The sequence below is a fragment of the Vicugna pacos genome, chromosome 4 (genome assembly GCF_048564905.1).
Source record: "Vicugna pacos chromosome 4, VicPac4, whole genome shotgun sequence".
Classification (NCBI taxonomy): domain Eukaryota; kingdom Metazoa; phylum Chordata; class Mammalia; order Artiodactyla; family Camelidae; genus Vicugna; species Vicugna pacos.
The window spans coordinates 8,652,938-8,673,593 of NC_132990.1; the positions used below are offsets into that span (position 1 = coordinate 8,652,938).

At 54.5% G+C, this 20,656-nt stretch overlaps 3 protein-coding genes and 1 long non-coding RNA gene across 7 annotated transcripts; 3 read left to right on the forward strand and 1 right to left on the reverse strand.

Annotated features, from left to right (window-relative positions):
• The first annotated feature begins 1,934 nt into the window (after positions 1-1,934).
• ARID3C (AT-rich interaction domain 3C) lies at positions 1,935-9,678 on the forward strand. Of its 3 annotated transcripts, XM_072959226.1 has the most exons (8): positions 1,935-2,310; positions 3,124-3,516; positions 5,325-5,397; positions 7,186-7,369; positions 7,522-7,829; positions 8,236-8,418; positions 8,646-8,735; positions 9,189-9,429. In XM_072959226.1, the coding sequence occupies exons 2-8, from the start codon at positions 3,196-3,198 to the stop codon at positions 9,287-9,289; spliced, it is 1,260 nt and encodes a 419-aa protein (XP_072815327.1). In that variant the 5' UTR covers positions 1,935-2,310; positions 3,124-3,195; the 3' UTR covers positions 9,290-9,429. The 3 variants fall into 3 exon arrangements, with proteins under 3 accessions (XP_072815327.1, XP_072815325.1, XP_072815326.1); XM_072959224.1 differs by lacking the exon at positions 8,646-8,735 and having other exon boundaries at positions 7,186-7,295; positions 9,189-9,678; XM_072959225.1 differs by lacking the exon at positions 8,646-8,735.
• Positions 9,413-10,215, reverse strand: LOC140695979 (uncharacterized). The gene is made up of 2 exons (XR_012071864.1): positions 10,138-10,215; positions 9,413-9,725 (listed from the first exon to the last, which is right to left on the reverse strand). It is a non-coding gene; the product is annotated as an uncharacterized lncRNA (long non-coding RNA).
• A 49-nt stretch (positions 10,216-10,264) lies between these two features.
• Positions 10,265-16,297, forward strand: DCTN3 (dynactin subunit 3). The gene is made up of 7 exons (XM_006216794.3): positions 10,265-10,413; positions 11,617-11,701; positions 12,376-12,462; positions 14,045-14,128; positions 15,078-15,136; positions 15,749-15,808; positions 16,005-16,297. Exons 1-7 carry the CDS (start codon positions 10,318-10,320, stop codon positions 16,092-16,094), a joined length of 561 nt encoding a protein of 186 aa, XP_006216856.1. The 5' UTR covers positions 10,265-10,317; the 3' UTR covers positions 16,095-16,297.
• A 1,386-nt stretch (positions 16,298-17,683) lies between these two features.
• Positions 17,684-19,372, forward strand: RPP25L (ribonuclease P/MRP subunit p25 like). Of its 2 annotated transcripts, none has more exons than XM_006216797.4 (2): positions 17,684-17,776; positions 18,526-19,372. In XM_006216797.4, the coding sequence occupies exon 2, from the start codon at positions 18,572-18,574 to the stop codon at positions 19,061-19,063; it is 492 nt and encodes a 163-aa protein (XP_006216859.3). In that variant the 5' UTR covers positions 17,684-17,776; positions 18,526-18,571; the 3' UTR covers positions 19,064-19,372. The 2 variants fall into 2 exon arrangements, with proteins under 2 accessions (XP_006216859.3, XP_072815328.1); XM_072959227.1 differs by having other exon boundaries at positions 17,717-17,760.
• Positions 19,373-20,656: the final 1,284 nt, after the last annotated feature.

A 20,656-nucleotide genomic window follows, 5' to 3' on the forward strand; every position in this document is an offset into this window, starting at 1 on the left:
GCTAAATTTGAGAGTAATTTGTTGCAGTAATAGGTGACTAATATATCCCCTTTCTATTTCCCTGACCCAGATTTATTTTCTATTTTACTTATTGCCATGTGACACACTATATGTTTTCCCCACTGGAATTATGCCATTGTAATGGGGGCTTTGTTTTATTTACTCCTGTCTCCAACGTGCCTCACATAAAGTAGGTGCTCAGTTAGTATGTGTTGGATGAATGGGGGTCTAAGTTTGTCTGTCTGTCTCTGTGAAGGATCAGAGGTGGGCTTTGTGTGGGTATGAGACAGCCTTTCCTCTTCACAGAAGGAGAGAAAGAGCAGATTCCAGTCAGGTTATTCCTTCCCCTCTGCCCTTCCCAGTCATAGCCCTCTGACCCAGACTCCAAAGGTGAGTTTCCTATGCTTGATTGATTCTTTTTTTGGGGGGGGGGTAACTGCCCAGGTCCTTGCTCCTCTCCACCGCCTGCAAAACAACCCCCAAACCCTCAAAACTAGAATTTCCACAAGCCAGTTCTTACCTTTCCAAGAGGAATCTTACCTTCCACTCTCCAGGCACCTTCTCTGAGAAGCCAGGGAGGCTGTGTGGGAAAAGGGGAGCGAGCTGAGCACAGGAGTTGCCCCAGGAGAACTTACACCACACAGAGCCATGAGGGCAGGGGCACCGGAACTGAAGGTGGTTGGATCACCAAGGCTTCTTGGTGGGGAGTGGGTCTAACTGGCTGTCAGACCCAAAATCTGAGCAGGTGGGCACTGGAGTGATCCAAGGGTGTAAGCAGGACTGAGCCTCAGTGTGGCCAGGGAGGGGCTGAAGAGAACAGGGGCCTAGTGCTACAGTGAGAGCTGGGCTGGGGACAAAGGTGGAGGCTGGAGTCAGTGAGAGCAGGGGTGTGTCACCCACCGTAATATCCTGGTAAGAAGAGCTGGCAGTCCAGACCAGGGCAAGCTGGGTCTGAGAGGAGCAGACTGACTGGGAGAGGGTGGGGGAGGAGGGAGGAGGCAAGTCACACCTGAAGATCTGCCTCCTAGAGGAATCTTGGCCCTGAGACCAGTTTGCTTTACTGGGTATGAGAGAGGTCAGGGGAAGCTCCCCGGTGCTAAGTGCACCCATGCCAGGTGTCACTCCTACAGAGGCGTGTTGTTCAGTCACACACGTTGGCATCACCTCCGGGTGACCCTCGTGTTTTTAATAGGTGATTCCCTTGGGCACTGGAAGCAACTGGGGAATGTGTGAGGGTGCCTAAGAGGGATGGGTCCAGGCTGCTAAGGAACAGCATCTCAGCATCTGGAGGATAAGTGGGGGTAGGGTGGGCCTGGAGCAGTTGGCTGAAGGGTTCTGGAGATACAGACTGGGGAGTCATGCACACATGGGTGGAGGCTGTATGTGAAGATGGGCAAAATGCTGATCACTGTTGAAATGCACGAGGAGTTTCATTATACTACTCATTCTTCTTGTGCATATGTTTGAAAATTTCCATGATAGAACATCAAAAGAGCTAAAAGCTGCGTGGCTTTGTGCCTGCACGTGGTGTGTGTACCCTGCTGCTGGTGTGGAATCAGCTCAGAGACCTCTGCGTATGTGAGGGCAAAAGTGAGTCCACCACCGTGTTCGGGCATTGTGCAGACTGCAGCGTGCATGCAGTTGGGGATGGCACCTGGGAAAGGCAGGGGGAGAAGCTTCTATTCCGGTCCAAGCCCTCCACAGTCACCCCGGCACCCTGCAGAGTGATTCCCCACAAGATCACAGCCTGTCTAGGCCGTTGGCGCTATAGTGTAGGTGTAACCAAGTATGTGAGACAAGGCGGCTGTGTGCCCGAACTTGTGACAGGGTGTGTTGGTGTGTGAACACGAACGTTTGTGTGTGGATGCCGGGCCCTGAGTACCGGGCGGGGGCGGGGGGGTGGTGAGTGTCTGGTGAGGCTGGGAGGGGCCCTGGTCCGGAGTTCGGTAGTGGTGGACTCCTCGCTCTCCTCTGCACGAATCCCCGCCGCTCTCCAACGCCCTCTCCCCTCACCGAATCTGGCTGTAGGAGGGTGGGAGACACCTGTTGGGGGGTTGGGAGTGGTAGAGCCCACCCGGGCCTCCCCTCCTGAGCCCCCGCCCGCGCTGCCCCGCTCGGGTCCCGCCCCCACGGCCGCCAGCAGCCGAGCAGCGAGTGAGCGCACGGCGGCCGGAGGAGCGCGCGGCGGCAGGAGCGCACGGCGGGGGGACCCCGCACTGGGAACCGAGCCGAGACAGGGGCCGCCCGAGAGGCGGGCGGAGCGCAGGGAGCGCCGTGGAGACGCCGGGGGCAGCGGGCCGCGCCAGGCTGGTGAGTGTGGCCGCGGGGAGCCAGAGAGCCGGTGTGGAGACCCCGCCGTCCCTGTCCCAGTCCAGGGCTCTGCCGCCGGCATCCTCGGTTCCCGCTCCTCCTCGTTCTAGTCCTCTGCGTCTCTGTCCCGTCTCTCCGTCGGTTTTTCCCTCTCTCCCCATCTATTTACTGTCTCGCCTTGTCTCTTTCTGATTTTTCGTCTGTCTCCTGCTGCGTCGATCTTTCCCAGTCTCTCTCAACTCCCGTCTCACTATTTGTCTCTCTCTGACTCCGACTCTGTCTCTGTCACTCTCCTTGGACTGCCTGTCACTTAGGTCTTCTGTATTTATCCCTTGCTTCTCTATCTCTCCTCCCTTCCCAATCTCTTTACCCAATATCTCTATCAATCTCTTCTCTCCCCATCTCTGTCTCTCCATTCTGGTCTCTGCCCGATATCTCTGTCTCCACCTTGGTCCCTCTTTCTCTCTCTCCCCATCTCTCTGTCCCATCTCCATTTCTATACCCAAGTCTTCCTGCCATTGTCTCTCTCTCTGTCAGATCTCTGTCTCTCCTCCATCTCTCTCTGTTTCTTGGTCCTTGTTACCCCTCTTTGATCTGCTTAGTCGCTATCTGTCGTCAGTCAATGCTCATTTCTGTCTTTCTGGGTCTGGTCTCTGTCTCTCCTGCTTTTTTTACCTCTCTTTGCATCTCTGGGAAGAGATCTTTCTGCCTTTTTCCTTATGGCCCCCCTGCACTTCCCTGAATGACCACCTCCCCTTGTGTTGGGGGTTGTGGTGGAACAGGGCCCAACACCCATAATTCCCTCCCCCACAGGCAGCCCTTTCCTCAGGGCCCCGCCTGGTGCCAGCCCCCCCACCAGTGGGGGGACTGCGCCTGGAAGCTGTCATGGAGGCCCTGCAGAGACAGCAGGCAGCCCGACTGGCCCAGGGGGTGGGGCCATTGGCACCTCCACGCCCACCGCCACCACCTCGGCCTTCCTTTCCCGGCTCTGGCTCCCAGACCCTGCAGGCCCCTGAGGGGGTCTTGGGGGAGGTCGGGGCTGAGGAAGAGGAGGACGCCCAAGAGGATGAGGACGGAGAGGAAGCCGGGGCAGAAGATGAGGTGGCTGAGGAGAGCCGTCCAGGGACCCGGGGCACTAGCTCACCTTCCAGCCAGACCCCTGGACCTCACCCCCATGAGTGGACCTACGAGGAGCAATTCAAGCAGGTAGGACCCTCTGACGGATGATCAGGCCCTCCCCCTTCCTACTCTCTGGGCCCAACATGGTGATCATTAGCCCACCCACCCACACTGGGCTCCGCAGGATGTAAAGACAGAGACACAGAGACATGGTGAGAGATGGTGGGAAGACTGAAGGATAGACAGGGACAGGGAGGCAGAGACAGACACGCAGAGACACAGAAAGAAGTGCATGGATACACACTGAGAGGTGCAGGAGACACCCAGAAACATGGAGGCCAACAGACTGGAGGAGGCACTTGGTGAGGCTGGAAGGGAAAGTGGGAGGGGTGTAAGAGCCCTCAAGAATTCTGAGAGAGGGGGTCTGGAAACTGGGGATTCCATGCCAGCACTACCCCACTTTCTCACACATCAAGTCACAAGGTCATATTCCAGTGACCTGTGGGGGTGTCCTCGGCTACCTACTTCTGTCTTTGGAAGGAGAATGGAGGTTGCCACTCCTTTGGCAAGCTGATACCCACCTCCTCTCTTCCCTGTCACAGTCCCCTGTCCACATCCTCTCCCTGGCCTGAGCTCTGTGAGTGACAGTTCCCAGCCTCTGATGGCCACGACAGCCGCAGTGTGCCTAAAGGGCCCTTGTACAACTGGGAAGGACAAGATCTTACTCACAGGGCCTTAATTTGAGGTTCTTCCTCCCTGCGGAACCCATCTGGGTGTTATTCTAAGGCACTACTTTAGGCTGTCATTAAGGTCATACGCAGGGCTGTGATTCTAGGCATGCTATTCCAGTGGTGTTACTCGTAGGGTGTTCGTCTGTGGTTCATACCCTGTAGCATTAGTGTAAAACTGGGCATGTTACTCAGGGCTCTGTTACTCTGGAGATGTGGCTCTAGTGACTGTTTCTCCTGGGTAGAATTCTGGGGACTGCTACTGGACAGTGTGTCTGTTATTTGCAGGTACCCTTCTAAGACTTAGGGCTCAGTTGTGGGAGTGTAGCTCTAAAGGTGGATTTCTGGGATTTGTTACACATGGGTGTTTTTTTCACTCTGAGAGTTCTTACTGGGGGATGGAGTGTTACTTGCGGGTGTTACTCAGGGACTGTTACTCTGGGTAAAAGACTCTTGCTTTAGGGATTGTCCCTCCTAGGGTTATTTGAGAGGTGATATTGGAAATAGGGCTCCAAGTGACTGAGAATGGCTGAGGTGACCCCTGGGCATTTCAAGTCCTGTCCCTACAGGTCCTAGCTGGTACAGGGCCATTGCCTCTGTGGCAGCTTCTTTAGTGGGCAGGTCACTGTCCCTGGAAGGAGATCAGACCAGAATGTGGGCTGACGGGCCCCAGGTTTCAATCCAGGAGCTTTTCTGAGCATCCACTCTGTGTGAGAGATGGCTTAAAGGCATCTCTGCCTCTCATCCCCAGCCCTAGCACACAGATCCGTGAATAGCAGTAAGTCCTTGCAGGAACGAATGAGAGTGAAAGAGCAGCTCAGATATGTCTATGGGTTTCCTCAATGTGGAACACATCTCCAGCCTGACTTCCTCTTGGGGGCTTTGGAAGGCTGGCAGAGCCTCCATAGCTTTCTCTCTTCTCCTGTTCCCCAGATGGGTGGTTTGAACTGCCAGGGCACCACCTGCCAGCAGAGGGTCTCTGTGTGTATCAGGGAAAAAAGTGCCCCTAACCTGCCCCCAGGGGAGAGAGCCCACTGCTCTCTTAGGAAGTCTACATTTCAGACCCCACTTACCCCTTCAGCTCCCCAGCTTTTTCAGGGTTTGGAGTCCAAGGGGTCCCAGAGGGAGGGGTAGCTGGGCTGGAAAATGACCTCAGTTTTTCCCCAGCTGTACGAGCTCGATGCAGATCCCAAGAGGAAAGAATTTCTGGATGACCTGTTTAGCTTCATGCAGAAGAGGGGTGAGTGGGTTGATGTAAGGGAAGGACCCCCACCTACCAGGTTTGAGGAAGGGAAACCCCAGGGTTTAGTCCTCAGTTTGGGTCCTCTCTGTAGAGGCCTGAGCTTGGCAGCACCTACCCTTGGGCCCTCAATAGCGTCTTTAACCTCTGACCCTGCCCCTCTTCTCCACCCAGGGATTAATTAGTGGCCAGCCCACTGGCAGGTTAATGAGTGTGGGATCAATTGGGAGGGTGGGAGGGGGAATTGGTCGGGGGCTGGCCTGGTGTTGGGGGGTACCCAGAATTGGGGGACTGGGAATGCCTTGGTCCTCTTCCCTGGCACTTTCTCCAGCCTTGTCTCTCCTCAGTTTCCCGTGCTTCAGGCAGGAAACACCCAATGTATTCTGCAGCAGGAAGAACTGGAATTAGACTGAAGGAAGGACTTCTCAAGGGGTAGGCAGGGACTGTGGAGGCAAAGGAATTCCTTTCCAGGAATCTCAGAGCTGGAAGAGAATGCAAGAAGGGTCTAGGAGGGGATCAGGGTGGGTGGCAGTCCATCACTTAGGCTTCTCCCCAGATTCATGGGTTCTAAGACTGACTCATTATCTCTCTCTACAAAGCTAATTAACTCACTCCGAGTGCGGCCTGATAAGCCGCTAATTAACTGGCTGCACTGCTCCCCCCTCCTTTAGTGCAGCTGCTGGCTAAAGTCCCTCAGGCCCCCACCCAGGCCCAGAACCCTTTTCGGGTCCCTTCCTAACCAGGGCCCTTCGGTGGGGCTCCAGGTCCTTTTGCTCCCCAGGAAGGCCCATTCTGATTCCAATGTCCCCTCCCTGCCCCTTCCTCCAGGTCTCCCCTACATTGCGGGGTGGGGTAGGGTGGTCAGAGCAGATCCCAGCTACCCCCCCCCCCCCCCGCAAGCTCTGCTTCCCTCAGGTCCCTGCCTTCCTCTGCTCCCTGTGTGGGGGCGGGAGGGGGGAGGGGGTCCCACGGGGCCGATAATTTCCCCCCATTAATCAGGCCGCAGCTAATTGTTCGGGTCCAAAGGCGGCAGCGGAAGGGGACGGGATCGGTAAGGAATTAACTGGGGCCCATCGCTCAGCGCAGACAGGCCCCTTTGTCAGGACTGGCCGGCGGGGGGCGGTGAGGACTGCAGAGTCTGCGAGCCGAGGTGGGGGCTGCTTCTCCCATCCACCAACCGCCGGCCTCTGGCAGCCACCCCGGGGCCGCAGCTTAGGGGAGTTCGGCTCTTCGCTGTCAGGAAGTCCTTCCTATGGTCTACCCCAGGGGTCGGCAAACTAAATCCTGAAGGCCAAATCTAACCGCCCATGAGAATAGTTTTCACATTTTTAAATAGTGGAAAAAATGAAAAGACAAATCACATTTCTGGACGCGTGAAAATCGGATTTCAGAGTCTGTAAACAAAGTTTTATTGGAACAGAGCTGCGCACATTCCTTTCAATGTCCTCTATAGGTGCTTTCAGGCTGCAATGACAGTGGAGTATTTCTGACAGAGACTGTTAGGTCTGCAAAGCCTAAAACATTTACCATCTATCCTGCCCTTTACAGAAGTTTGCCAATCTCTGGTCTAGCCTCCCGTCCTTCCTGCTACAGTGGAGGTCTTGGGAGGTCTGTGGGCTCTGCGTGCAATCCTATCTCCCCATCCCTTCCGGTTCCCCTCCTTTCTTGAAGGTCCTGCCCTGTACGTAGGCCTCGTCCAGGGAGGTCCAGGTAGCCTGCAGTCCCTGAGGATGCCCGCAGACAGGGCCTTAGTCTTAGTGTCCTGACTCTCTGCCTACCCCCAACCAGGGACTCCAGTGAACCGTGTACCTATCATGGCGAAGCAGGTGCTGGACCTGTATGCGCTCTTTCGCCTGGTGACCGCCAAGGGCGGCTTGGTGGAAGTCATCAACCGCAAGGTGTGGCGGGAGGTCACGCGGGGCCTCAGCTTACCCACCACCATCACATCGGCCGCCTTCACTCTACGCACCCAGTGAGGCCAGGCGCGCGCAAGCGGTGGGGGCGAGGCGTGGAAGGGAGAGGGGCGCGAGGCGTGGAGGGCCCCGGGGATTGGTGTCCTTCGGGGTGTGGGGCTTGATCAGCTGGGTCCAGCCTCCCACTCCACCGCACCCCGTCTGCCCCTAGGTACATGAAGTACTTGTACCCGTACGAGTGCGAAACGCAGGCGCTCAGCTCCCCGGGGGAGCTCCAGGCCGCCATCGACAGCAACCGACGCGAGGGCCGCCGTCAGGCTTACACCGCCGCCCCGCTCTTCGGCTTGGCGGGGCCGCCCCCTCGGGGCACTCCCGCCCCAGCTCGGGGTCCAGCTCCGGGTCCCGGCCCCGCCCCACCCGCGCCCACGCCCACGCCCGGTCTCCGCTCTGCTCAGGGCTCCGCCTCCGGCCTGCCAGTGCACGCCTGCGCGCAGCTGAGCCCAAGCCCCATCAAGAAAGGTGTGAGGGGAGAGGGATCAGTGAAGCCTTGGGAGATGTGGGATAGGGGTTACTGTGGTGTGGGGCTGAAGCTCAGGAAAAAGTCTTTTATCCAGAGCAGCTTCATTCCACACCTGTTCACCCTGGGCTTCTAACTGCATGTGGATTTGCTTCTTGTTTTCCCTGGATTATTTAACAACCAAGAGCAAGGAAATTCCCCAAATTGTCTTGGACCAACCTAGTCAGATATATTGGCCTTTTGCGCTCTCCAGCTTCAGAGCCTCTAAGCTGAGACTCTGGATGGAAGGGGACATTGAACTTGGTGCTTGAACTTCGGTGACCTCCCTTGGTCCCAGGCCTGTGGGGAGAACCAAATTCAGAGACAGAGTTGGCTGGGCCAGGGGAGCTAAATGACCTGTTCTTCCAGAGGAGAGTGGAATTCCAACCTCTCGACTGGCACTGCCTGTGGGCCTGGCCTTTGGACCTGCACGGGAGAAGGTGGCACCAGAGGAGCCCCCAGAGAAGAGGGCTGTGCTGATGGGGCCTGTGGACCCGCCTCGACACAGTGCACCCCCCAGTTTCCTGCCCCGTGGCAAGGTTCCCCTAAGGGGTGAGGAAGGGCCTATTCTTGAGAGGGCTTAGGGCCTGTGCAATGGGAATACAGACCCATCACCTGATAGGCTCTGGAGGTGGGGCAGATAGACCCCTCAATAGACAACTGTATGATTACAGGTGGGCTGAAGTGGAATGGGGGCTGTCTATAGGGATGGAGGGGGGAGCTTGTAAGTCTGAAGTCTGATTCCCCAAAATGTGACTCCCCTGCCCCCTCCTGGACAGAAGAGCAGCTGGATGGGCCTCTCAGTCTGGCAGGCAGTGGTATCAGCAGTATCAACATGGCCCTAGAGATCAACGGGGTGGTCTACACTGGTATGGGTACTGCAGGCTGTCTATATTGGCATGAGGTCAGGGGCATTTACACTGGCATGGGGATTTTAGACTTTCTCTATTAGCATGAGGTTCAGGGATATCCACACTTGCATGGGTAACATGGTGTTCAGGAGACTGCTATACTGGCATGGTTAAAGGGAGTGTCTACATGGCATGGGGTCCAAGGCATGACCTCACTGGCATGGGTACCATGGAATGTCTTGTCATGGGCCTATGTATCTTTGTAAATATTTCTTGTTTACCTGTTCAAGGGTATCTATGTTGGCACCAGAGTCTCTGACTGACTCAGGGGCTTGTCCTTGTTGATTGTGGCAGGACTATGTGTGTGGTGTTCTAGCAATAAGGAAACTGACTTTTGTTTCCCTCTTCTGCTTCTTTGACTCACATTTTCCTGCTTGTGTTTGCCCTCTTTGCCCCTCACCCCTTTGCCAGGTGTCCTCTTTGCCCGTCGCCAGCCTGTGCCAGCTTCCCAGGGCCCAACCAACCCTGCACCCCCACCCCCAACAGGGCCCCCTTCCAGCGTCTCACCCTGAGAGAGAAATTAAGAGTACCAGCCCCATTGCTGAGGGGAGAGGACACACCCCCTGGCCCATTCTTCCAGGGTGCCCACTCTAGGATCCAGCCCTGGGAGGTGACCCCCCCAATGCCATGTGGACTTAGAGCCAAAGAGATTTCTTTTGATGTTACATCTACCTCATTGAAAAGGGAGAGCACCCCTCCCTGGTCAACTCCAGCAGCATCTACCAAAGAATTCTGCCCCCAGTAACCCCCTCATCTCCTCATGTACTCCTTCGTGTCAATGTCATCTCCAGGACCCCACCTCTTCGAGTCAGATCTGCTTCTCTTCGGGAGCCAGGTGAAGGGTTGGGTTTGGATCTTGTGAAGGCAATGTCCCTCGGGTCACATCTGGATAATAAAGCTGCGGTCACTCTCTCTCCAGTGCCTCCTCTCCTTGTTTCGGTCTATGGGCTGAGGAGGAATTATGTGGTAATACATAGGCTGCGTTGGGCCAGAAGTTCTCAGAGAGGAAGACACTATAGCAAAGGTCCATGAGTAGGGGAGCTCAGTCTCATGAATCAGACTGCCTGAGTTCAAATCCCGATTCTGCCACTACAGTGTTGAGTACCCTTAGGTACGACACTTAATCTCTTGAAGCTTAGAAGACTCCAGAAGATTGTGGCATCTCACGGGGCCTCCTACTGGTCTATGGGAATGGACCAGTCTTAAAATAATGGGTATATTTATATATGCAACCTCGGGGAATGGGGTAGGGAAACCCCTCTGGTCCTCTGGAATTAGATGTACAAAGGCAAAGGTTGCCTTGACCAGCAGGGTCTGGATGTTAGGGTGGGGCCTGACCGGTAGCCGTCGCCTAGGTTACCAGGTAGCTTTGGACACCTTTCGTCAGCTCTGCCTGCTACTTCCGAGTACCGAAGGGCTTGTCGTGACGTCACTTCCTGTATGGAGGGGAGCCCATCCACTGGGATTGGCCCGCCTTCTCTATTTGGACGGAAGTCCCGCCCTCTGGCTGTTCCCCGGCTGAGGCGGGGCGGCGGGAGTTATGGCGGCTGTGACCGATGTGCAGCGGCTACAGGCCCGTCTGGAGGAGCTGGAGCGCTGGGTGTACGGGCCAGGCGGGTCGCGCGGCTCGCGGAAGGTGAGCGGTCTGGGGCCCAGTAGTCCCTCTCTGGGGCAAAGCAAGAGCAGTGTACTGGCCCGGTCCTCCGGAAGGATGCTACCGCTCCAGCCCCGTTGCCCGCAGCCCGGCCTTTGAAATAATAAGGGTCCGAGACCTCCAGGAGCTTATCGGACCTTCGGGGTCCATTCCCATGGAGGGCACTGTGGGCTTGAAGTGGGCTCGCTGTGAAGACCCCGCCTTTACCTTTGTGGGATAGTTGGGGAGACCTGACACACTCCGAAGCTGATTAATGAGAGTTTCAGTAAGAACTGAAGCCCACAATGGAAAGGCCATTGTGGAGCCCTGCGTAATTAATTGCTAAATGAATTGTGCAAAGAGAGGTCCATGGGGCTCCAAAAGAGGCAGGCCAGATGTGGATAAGGAAGGCTCCAGGGGTTAGAGATGAGGTCTATGAGGGCCAGGATTAGGAGGGGAAGGAATTGAATACTGGGTATTCAGATATGGACTGGCACTCCTTCACACCAGTGACTGAATTTTGACAACTTGTAGCTCAGTTTTCCTTACATTTCCTTTTTACTGTGGAGCGACCTTTTACTGAAGGTGGAGTGTCAGGCATACCCTGGAGTTAAGTGCCTCAGAGGTAATGATGTCTGTTTGTAGACTTCTTATGGAATTAGTTGTCACTAACAAATTTTGTCTCATTTGAGAACTGACTTCTCAAAACATTCTCTCCCTTTGACATATATGACACAGATTGTCCTGATTTTCCCCCTTCCTCTCTGGCTACTTCTGCACAGTCCTGTTTGCCTCCCCATATATTTGACCCTTGAATATTGGCTATCTTTATCCTCTAACCTAAAACCTGTATGAGATCGCTCACTTCCGTAGCCTCTCCCTCTATTCAGCCCTTTAGTACTGGAATTCTTCGCTCTCTGCCCTTAGGTTCGGCCAAGAGGAAGGAATCAGGGAATATATACTATATGCTAGTGCCGCATAAACTCTAAAGTAGTTCATTACCTCCCCAGTCACACTCGAAACTCCCCAAGGAGTACATGATTATTTCCCCATTCACATTGAGGAGGGATTGCATCTCTTAATATAAGAGAAGGGGATAATTGCTGATAAGGAGGTTTTGGAGTCTGAGGGAATGATGGTTCTTTACCACTTCCAAGCTTTGAGCCAAGTGGTAGATCTTGGAATTAACTTCCACTCCCCTTATAGGTGGCTGATGGCCTGGTCAAGGTGCAGGTGGCTTTGGGGAACATTGCCAGCAAGAGGGAGAGGGTGAAGATTCTGTACAAAAAGAGTAAGTGCTTCCATGAGGTGCCAGCCTGCCTTCCTTCCCAAGCCTATACTTCCTGGTTCCCTGCCCAGGCCCTTCAGCCCAGTAGGTCACTGGAGTCACCCTTTGGGATGAAATGGTGAATTGAGGTGTACTTTGTGGTTAAACTCCTCAAGTCCATGACAGTGTCTAAGTTAAGGAATAAGAGCTCTGCCTGAAAGCTCCCCTTGGTGAAGGAGGAGGAGGGGTATGGAATTTCCACAGGCAAGTTCAGAGGCAGGAAGGAAATTAGGCACTGAGAGCCCCAGCCTTGGCTGAGCCAGGGCTGTTTGATTATGTCAGAGATAGAAGCCTGTTCAGTAACTAGAAATCAGATAAAGCTCTGGCATGTCTTGGTGGCGCTGAGGGGCAAGGTGTCTTCCTCCCTTGAAGATAGATCAGCAGGAATGCTGAGTACCCCAGGGTGGTGGAGGCCATTGTATTCCTAGCTTTAAAGTTTGAGGTTGGCCGTCAGGTGGTCAGAGGGGAGAGACAGAGAAGTGGGGAGCGGGGCCTGGCGAAGGCCTGCTGATGGCCACTGTGGGTGTCAGCTTCACATGCAAGGCTATCCCCAAGGCTGACCCTTCCCCTAATACCCTTCATAAGACAGATCCCCGCTCCACAACCTTACTCCATTTTCCATCTTGCTACTTTTCTAGTTGAAGACCTAATCAAATACCTGGATCCTGAATACATTGACCGCATTGCCATACCTGATGCCTCCAAGCTGCAGTTCATCTTAGCAGGTAGTGCTGGACAGTATGTGCACATGCATCTGGGGATGGGGATTGTGGGGGACGTTGGCACAGAGATGGCCTCCCTGCCAGTCCTCTCATGGATACAGCCCTGGAAGCTGCTCTCTGGAATTCTGGCCTGGCCCTGGGCCATGGCCAGGGTTGGTCCTGTGGTCCTCTAGTAGGCACTGGGTGCAGTATACTTTGGAGCCAGCTGCAGGCCATGGTGCCAGCCACAGTGGGGCTACTCTAGTGTACTGTGGCTTGCCTCTAGGATTTTCCTTCAGAACCTTCCTTACTTCTGCTCAGTAAACAGAGGAGCTTCTAGGAAAGGGTGGTAGCAGAGAGCAGAGAGCATTGCATTTGGGAGAGGTGCGGATGTAGGCATGAGTTTCACCATCTTTGTTTCAGGTGGGAAAGCGCCGGGATTTCAGAGTTCTAGGCAGGAACTATTATCTTAGCAGTGTCTGCTAATCAGTTAGTCAGCCACTCCACAAGAAACAGTTTGCCAGGCACCTGTGTTTGTTCATGCATTCAAAAGATGTTTAATGATTTTTAATGATCATCTACTGTAATCCAGACTGTCCCAGGTGTGAGGTATACAGTGGTGAACCAGAACATCCCTGAGCCTTTGCTGTGGCTCAGGCACCAAGTTCAGGAGGTCTCCTCACTGATTCTTGAGTCCAGCCTCTCATCCCTCCCTGTGGCCACTGCCTCAGTGCTTATGTGCTTGTACATGAACAGCTGCAGTCTCCTAAGTCCTCTTCTTGACCCTAGTCTTCCCCTACATGCATATGGTCCAATATCATCTTCCCAAAACATATTTCCAATGTGCCACTATGTCTACCTTGGAACCTCAGTGTCTCTCTCCTTGCTAGGATAAATTCCTATTTCCTTATCCTGCCATTCAAAGCCGTCTATAGTCTACTGGGTGGTCCCTCCCATCCAGCTGTTTCCTGTGCTCTCCTTGCTCCAGTTCAGCCAATTGAATTCTTTTCCTTCTACTAATTGACAAGCATTCTTGCCTTCGAATGTTTGACATATAGTCCTCCCTTCTTGAATGCCCTTCCTGCTCTGCAACCATTGAAACCCCCTGTGCACAGGGCCAGCCCAGGTCCTGCTTTCCTCACCAGACTGTCATGTTACTGCCCCAGTTCTCCAAGAACTTGTAATTGTCTGTTCCTTTCAGATCCACTGAGCAGAATCAACCTGGAATCTTCCACATGTCTCCTCTTTCAGACCTTCCCAGGAGCCAAGCCTGAAGTACTTTGTCTCCTGTGGCCTCAGAGGGGCTTTTTGAGTTTGTTGAGAGGACACTAGAGGAAGAGGCCTTAGAGTTAAAACTTGGAGAAGGATGGGATTTGGAGGAACTTAGAGGCCCCTTGGGCTCAAGATAGGTCAGACCAGAGGCATCCAGGAGAGGTGGAGGCAGAATGGGGGACTGTGTATCTGGAAGTGGGGGGGCAGTGGGCAGAGTAGCTGCCCCGAGCTCCAGGACCCAGCCTTCTCCCCTACCAGGTCCTTGGCCCTTTGCATGGGAGTGGCCATGCCCAGTCTCGTCTCACTGTCACTGTCTTGTCTGTTTATGCTTCAGAGGAGCAGTTTATCCTCTCCCAGGTTGCACTCCTGGAGCAGGTGGAGGCTTTGGTGCCCATGCTGGACAGCACTCACATCAAAGGTACCTCTCTGGGGCTGCAGCCCCACTACTCTACTTGGGGAGGTTGGTGGATGGGCAGGACTTTCCTGGGCTCAGGCTAGCTCTGCTCCTTGTCTTTACCCTCACCCTGGGGGTACTTGCCCCCTGCATTGGGGTTAAAATTGGGAGCATGGGAGGGCGGAGAGCTCAGGTTCAGAACCTCAGGCAGTTTGGCCCTAAGGACACTCATATAAGCCCAGCAGCCCTCAACTCTGAGGATTCCTTCTGCCCCACCCCTCCATCCTTCAGGGTGCTGCAGAGCCCAGATTTTATTGTCAGAGTCCCTGCCAGGTGTGTGAATTCTTCCTGCCACACTGCTGAGTGCAGTCTTTAGGTCTGGGTTTTGACAAGCAGACAGTGGCTTTAATTGAATCCAGATATCCATCTTGTCTGTCTCTGGAGGTGTTTTTCCCAGCTCCCCCTCCCTACCCCGATCAGCTTCCTGCTGAGCATCTGACAGCCTTAAGCTGTAGGCCCAGCCTGGTGGCTGAGGCTCTGGGTGTTGGATTCCAGGTGGCCAGCTTAGGGACCTGGCATTCATCCTCAGCCCACCTGCAGGCTCCCTGTTCCCAGCGCCAGGCAGACCTGGTCCTGCTGGGGTGAGAACAAAGGAACAGATCCCATGATAATAAAAGCTTTCTTTACCTGGCCTTGCTCCCAGCACGGGGGTGGGCATACGGGGCAACTCTGGGCACCCGAGGTTTTGTCTTCTTCTAGGGGCCTGTATCTTCCCCTCCCCTTTGGGTCCTACAGTAAGACCGGGGTGGGCAGGGAGCCCCACTACCACCTCCAGCTGCAGTGGTCGATGAAGCCTAGCGTTTGTTTAGCTTCTCCACTCAATACTCTAATCCTGCCGAAGACCTAATAGACTATTGAGCAGTCCCGGGGGAAGGCACAAGCATCATCGGGCAGTGTGCGTTGTGTTTTACAGCCGTTCCTGAGCATGCCGCCCGCCTGCAGCGCTTGGCCCAGATCCACATCCAGCAGCAGGTATGGGAGGGGAGAGGACTGGAAGGGAAAGTAGAGGTGGTGAGGCTCCTAGTCCCCACTCCTGCCTCCTGGGGAAGCAGCCTCAGACTCCCCCGATGTCAGCTGCAGGGGAAATTAAGGGTTTATTCTTTGTTTTTGATCTGCCTTCGAGACGGGAAGGGACTTGGGCTAGCACCACATCCAGGTCTCCTGCCTCCCAGAGTGGGGCTATCCTGAGACACCAGAAGGTTCATGTTGGGAGATACCACAGAATTCCTGGGGATGATGTGTCCTTGACCATGGGTGGAGGAGCTGTTTTTTCACTCTTCCCAGGCCATAGTGTAAAGTTCAAAGAGGTTTCAGAAATAAGGGGCAGGGAAGGAGGAGACATATACCAGCAGGAATATTTCCTAAAATGTGTGGTCCGCTCCTTAATCTATCAGCCTTAGGCCTGCAAGGTAGGCTACACATCTTGCAGCCTGAACGTGCCCCTTTAGAATTTGCTCCTTTGGGCTCTGGGGTTAAACATTACCTTTTCTAGGCTCTATGGGGAGCAAGGGTTCCTGATGAGGAGGGAAAAGGGGGTTGGGGGCTTTGTCCAACACCTTTCTCTGCCACACCTTGGCTCCACAGGACCAGTGTGTGGAGATCACTGAGGAGTCCAAGGCTCTCCTGGAGGAATACAACAAGACTGTATCCTTTCTGCTCAGCCAGGTCCCTGAGGAGTGCGGTCCAGAGCCCCGTCCTTATATTCCATCTCTAGCTCTGTCTCTCTCATCCCAACCCAACCAGCCTGGCTGTTCCTCTGCTCCCCCACCCTTTTGGCAGATTCAAAAAATCTCTCCACTCTGTCTCTCAGATTTCTGTTCTCACCTTGACCTTCAACCAGACAATGCTTCTCTCCAAGCAATTTGTGCAGTGGGATGAACTACTCTGCCAGCTAGAGGCTGCCAAGCAAGTGAAGCCAGCAGAGGAGTGATGGCTGCTGCCCATCCCAGGGTGCACCAGGGCCTTGTAACAGGGCAGAGCAGAGGCAGTTCTGTATTTATTGGATTCATGACCTACATGTCTGCACTCAGGTAGAGCTCTGAGGTCAGAGGTCTGGCTACTTGAGATTTGCTATTTGCACCCCCTCCCCTCATCAGTGCCCTATTCCAGTGACAATAAACTGTGGAGACCACTGAGGAGTGTGCCAGCTTCCTGGTCTAGGATGGGGATGGTGGTGGTGATGAGGGTGATGGAAGCGAGTTGTCTGCTTTCCTAGAGTTTGGATCAAGAGCTATACTCATCCTAGTCTGGCTTTCTGGACGATGTAGAGCTCTCAGGATGAACGCTGTCATTTGCTTGATGTGAGTGGAACATTTGTGTATCCATTCATCCCACATTTACCAAGTACACTCTGTCAGATGCCATGCCAGGTGGGGAGGACACAGGTAGAGTCCACCTGATCCCTGGCCTGTACGGGATAGCCGGGGAGACAGTCAAGGAAAAGGGAAGGGAACCAGGTGGCACGAGGGTTCTTTGGGGCACAGAAGAAAAAGGGATGTGGGACGTAGTCCTGGAGGGTGACATGCAGTGTCTTTGAGAGCCAAGGGAGCCCAGCATATGCAAAGTCAGAGAGGAGCCTGAAGTTTCTCTCTTGGGAGCCTACTTGGTGCTATTAACCAAGAAGGGAGCCTATAAGGTTTGGATGCAGGGGGTATTTCGGGGTAGGGGTAAGGGTGGTGTGGTTGGAAAGGAGAGAGGGAGCATGTTAAAGATCAGAGAAACTGACTGGCATCTCACTCCACCAAGTGTTTGCTGCCCTCTTGTGGTCTCAGGGAGGGCTGTGGCTCCAAGACCTTTCCAACTGCCTGCCCGCCACCCCACCGGCATGGTCTCATTGGCATCTCAGATGCAGCTTATCTGAACCTGGGAGTTATCCTAGACTCTTCCCTCCTCCGTCCGAACAGTCGTCAAACCTACCTCCTGGTATCTTCCAACTTACTCTACTTTTCCCCATTCCCACTGCTATTTCTCTGGTTCATCCTTTCAACAAATGATGTGACAACCATTTGAGCGCCTATTATACGCGGGCAAGTCTCCGTGGGCACGCCCCCAGGGACCTAGTGGCCAGGAGTCACCAGCAGTCACCAGCGGCTGCGGCCGGGCTCCCACTGCCGCGCCACACCCTGCGCTGCAGCCAGAGCGAGCTGTGCACAGGAACTGATTTGACTTGCGTCTGATGAAAACCACCCCCCCGCCGTGGTTCGCCAGTGCCCACAGTATGAGGTGGAAGCTCAGAACTCGCCCCTCCAGCAGCAGCCCCTCCAAACGGAACCTCTTGATCCTTCCCAAAGTGAAGCCCGGGGCTCCGCCTCTGCTCTTGCGGCTCGCCCTGTCATCTTCCAAAGGCCAAATCCTCCGCGTCCTTAGTACGCGGGACTCCCCAGACGGCCGCTCATCTCCTCCTCAGGGCTCTCTCCGCCCCGTTATGAGTGCTCCTTGCCGGGGCGAACGCGGGAGACCACCGTGCGCTCCGGCCCCGCGCGTCCCGGCTCGGCTCGCTCCCGGACGCCCCGGCCCCGCCCCGCCGGCGTGCGCGCCCCCGCAGCCCCGGCGCGCTCCCGGCTCGCGCCATCTTGGCTTCAGATCGAGCTTGAGGGGTGCGTGGCCGCGGCGGTGAGAGCTGGAACTCGGCGGGGTGGGGGCGCATGGAGTTGGCGGGGCGGGCGGGGGAGGAGAGGGGCGGCAGGCTGCCGGGCTGCTGCGGCAGGCAGGACACTGAGGGCGGCCCGCGGCAGTGGACCTGACGCCGGGAGTAGCCCGGGCAGCCCTCGACATCAGGCCTCTGCTCCCGAGTTTCTGAGCGACCTGGGTTGGGGGATCGACCCTGGGAATCTCCGAGTGAGGCGTGCTAGGCCCTGCCCTCGTGGTCCCGGAGTTGAGGAGAGAGTCAGCTCTGTCCTTGAGGAACTTTTGGATGAGGACTTTTGGCTCTGTCTCAGGGAGCTTGGGGTGTAGGGGCTTGACCCTGTCCTCTGGGCGCACGAAGTGAGAGGGCCTGGTCCCTGTTACCCCTCGGAGAGCCCAGGGTGAGGAACACGCAGTCTTGTTCTCAGGGAATCCAGGGTGAGCCCCGGACCCTGTCCCAAGGAGCCCCAGCGGAGGGAAGTTCATCCCCAGTCCTAGGGAGTTTGGGATGAGGGGGCGTGGCCAGTGTGGGGAATTTGATCCTGTCTCAGGGACTCCGGGGTCGGAGAGGGTTATGGCCCTGTCCAAAGGAATGGGGTACAGCACCTTAGCAGGGTGAGGAGATATGGTCCTTTTTCCTGGGGAGTCTGGGATGAGGAGCAGGGCCAAGTCTTAGAGGCCAGGGTGATGGTGGCCTGGTGCACATTGCCTAGCATTCCTCTGCTGCTTCCGTGCAGTGAGCAGCGAGATTCAGCCACGACACAGCAACAGACAACAAGCGGGATGGAGCACTACCGGAAAGCTGGCTCTGTGGAACTCCCAGCATCTTCCCCGATGCCCCAGCTACCTCCTGATACCTTGGAGATGCGGGTCCGAGATGGCAGCAAAATTCGCAACCTTCTGGGGCTGGCGCTGGGTCGGTTGGAAGGTGGCAGCGCAAGGCATGTGGTGTTCTCAGGTTCTGGCCGAGCTGCAGGCAAGGCTGTCAGCTGTGCTGAGATTGTCAAACGGCGGGTTCCAGGCCTTCACCAGCTTACCAAGCTGCGCTTCCTGCAGACCGAGGACAGCTGGGTGCCAACCTCACCTAACACAGGCCTAGATCCCCTCACGGTTCGCCGCCATGTGCCTGCGGTGTGGGTATTGCTCAGCCGGGACCCCCTGGACCCCAGTGAATGTGGCTACCAGCCCCCAGGGGCACCCCCTGGCCTGGGCCCCACACCTAGCTCCAGCTGTGGCGCCCGACCCCGAAGAAGGGCTCGAGACTCCCGGTTCTGAGGACCTGCTGAGCAAGCTTTTCTCCAGGCCTGTGGGTGTAAGATGGCTATGCCTTCTTTGAGAAGACTCTGTAACTGCTCAACATCTTGAACAAGACTTGAGTCTGCAGAACTGGGCCTCCCAGTCCTGCTTCAACTTCCGTCTGGCTTGTAGAAAGGGACTGCTGTGAAGAGTGACAGCTGTGGGGTCTCTCCTGGGTTCTGGATTGCTTAAGAGGGGCTTACTCTGCCTTATACCTGCTGTATCTCTGATCTACCTTCTGACAGAGGTCCAGGGAGTGGGCTGGGAAATAAATCATTTGTCTGATGAGCCTCTGCTTGGCCTACTGTGTGGAGGTGGGATTAAGAGTGTGGGAGTCACCCCAGGAGCTCACAGGCTGGAGACAGGAAGGGTAGGCTCAGGTTAGTGCTGGGAGGATCTGGAGTCAATAAGAAGCCTCAAGCAGTAACCTCCCTGACTGTGTCTAGACCCCTGGGTGGCTGTCTGCTGCCTGTTTGGGGCTGGTTTAAGGACTCTACTAGGTCACACATTTTGTTCTATATGCAGCATATACAGACCTATCTCATTTTATTGCACTGCTCAGAAACTGCGTTTTTTACAAAGTGAGAGTTTGTTGCAAATCTGCATTGAACAAGTCTGTCGGCGCCATTTCTCCAACAGCATTTGCTTACTTCGTTTCTCTGTATCACATTTCCATAATTCTCACAATATCTCAGATTTTTTCATTATTACACTTGTTATATGGATCTATGATCAGTGATCTTTGATGTTACTGCTTTAATTCTTTGATGGCTCAGATGATGGTTAGCATTTTTTAGCAATAAAATATTTTTAAAGTATGTACATTGTTTTTTAGACATAATGCTATTTATTGCACTTTTAATAGACCACAGTAGAGTGTAACCATAACTTTTGTATACAGTGGGAAACTGAAAATTTTGTGTGACTTGCTTTATTGAGATCTTCGTTTTGTTGAGGTGGTCTGGAACTGAATCCACGTTATCTCTGAGGTATGCCTGCATTATGGTGTAGTAGTTAAGATCATGGTCTTGGGGCACCAGACTACCTCGATTTGAATCCTGATTTGGCCAGTTAATTAGCAAATTACTGCTCGTGCCTCAGTGTTCTCATCTGTAAAACGGAATATAGTGGTTACCTCATAGGGCTGTTTTAAGGATTAAATGTAGGAATAGGTGTATAGGATTCTTAGATTATATATACACACCTGGGCCTATATACAGTCAGATCTGCACATCTGTGGATGCAGAACCCGTGGATACAGAGGGCTGACTGTACTATACATCCTGTGTAAGGGACTTGAGCATCTGCAGATTTTGGTAAAAAAGTCTAGGGGAGCTCTGGAACTAATTCCCTGAGGATACCAAGGGATGACTGCAAATGTTAATTGCTCTCATTATTAATGACTCATCTTACAAACATGCTTTTGCCTAAAAAACATAACCTCAATCCCACATCTCCCCTCCGGGTCTTTCGTTTTTACCCCTTGCTGCTGCTTTTCTATCTCACCTTGGCCGTAGACTCTCAGATTCGCCACGGTCAGGTCAGGGGCATGAGGAGAAAGGTGAAGATTGC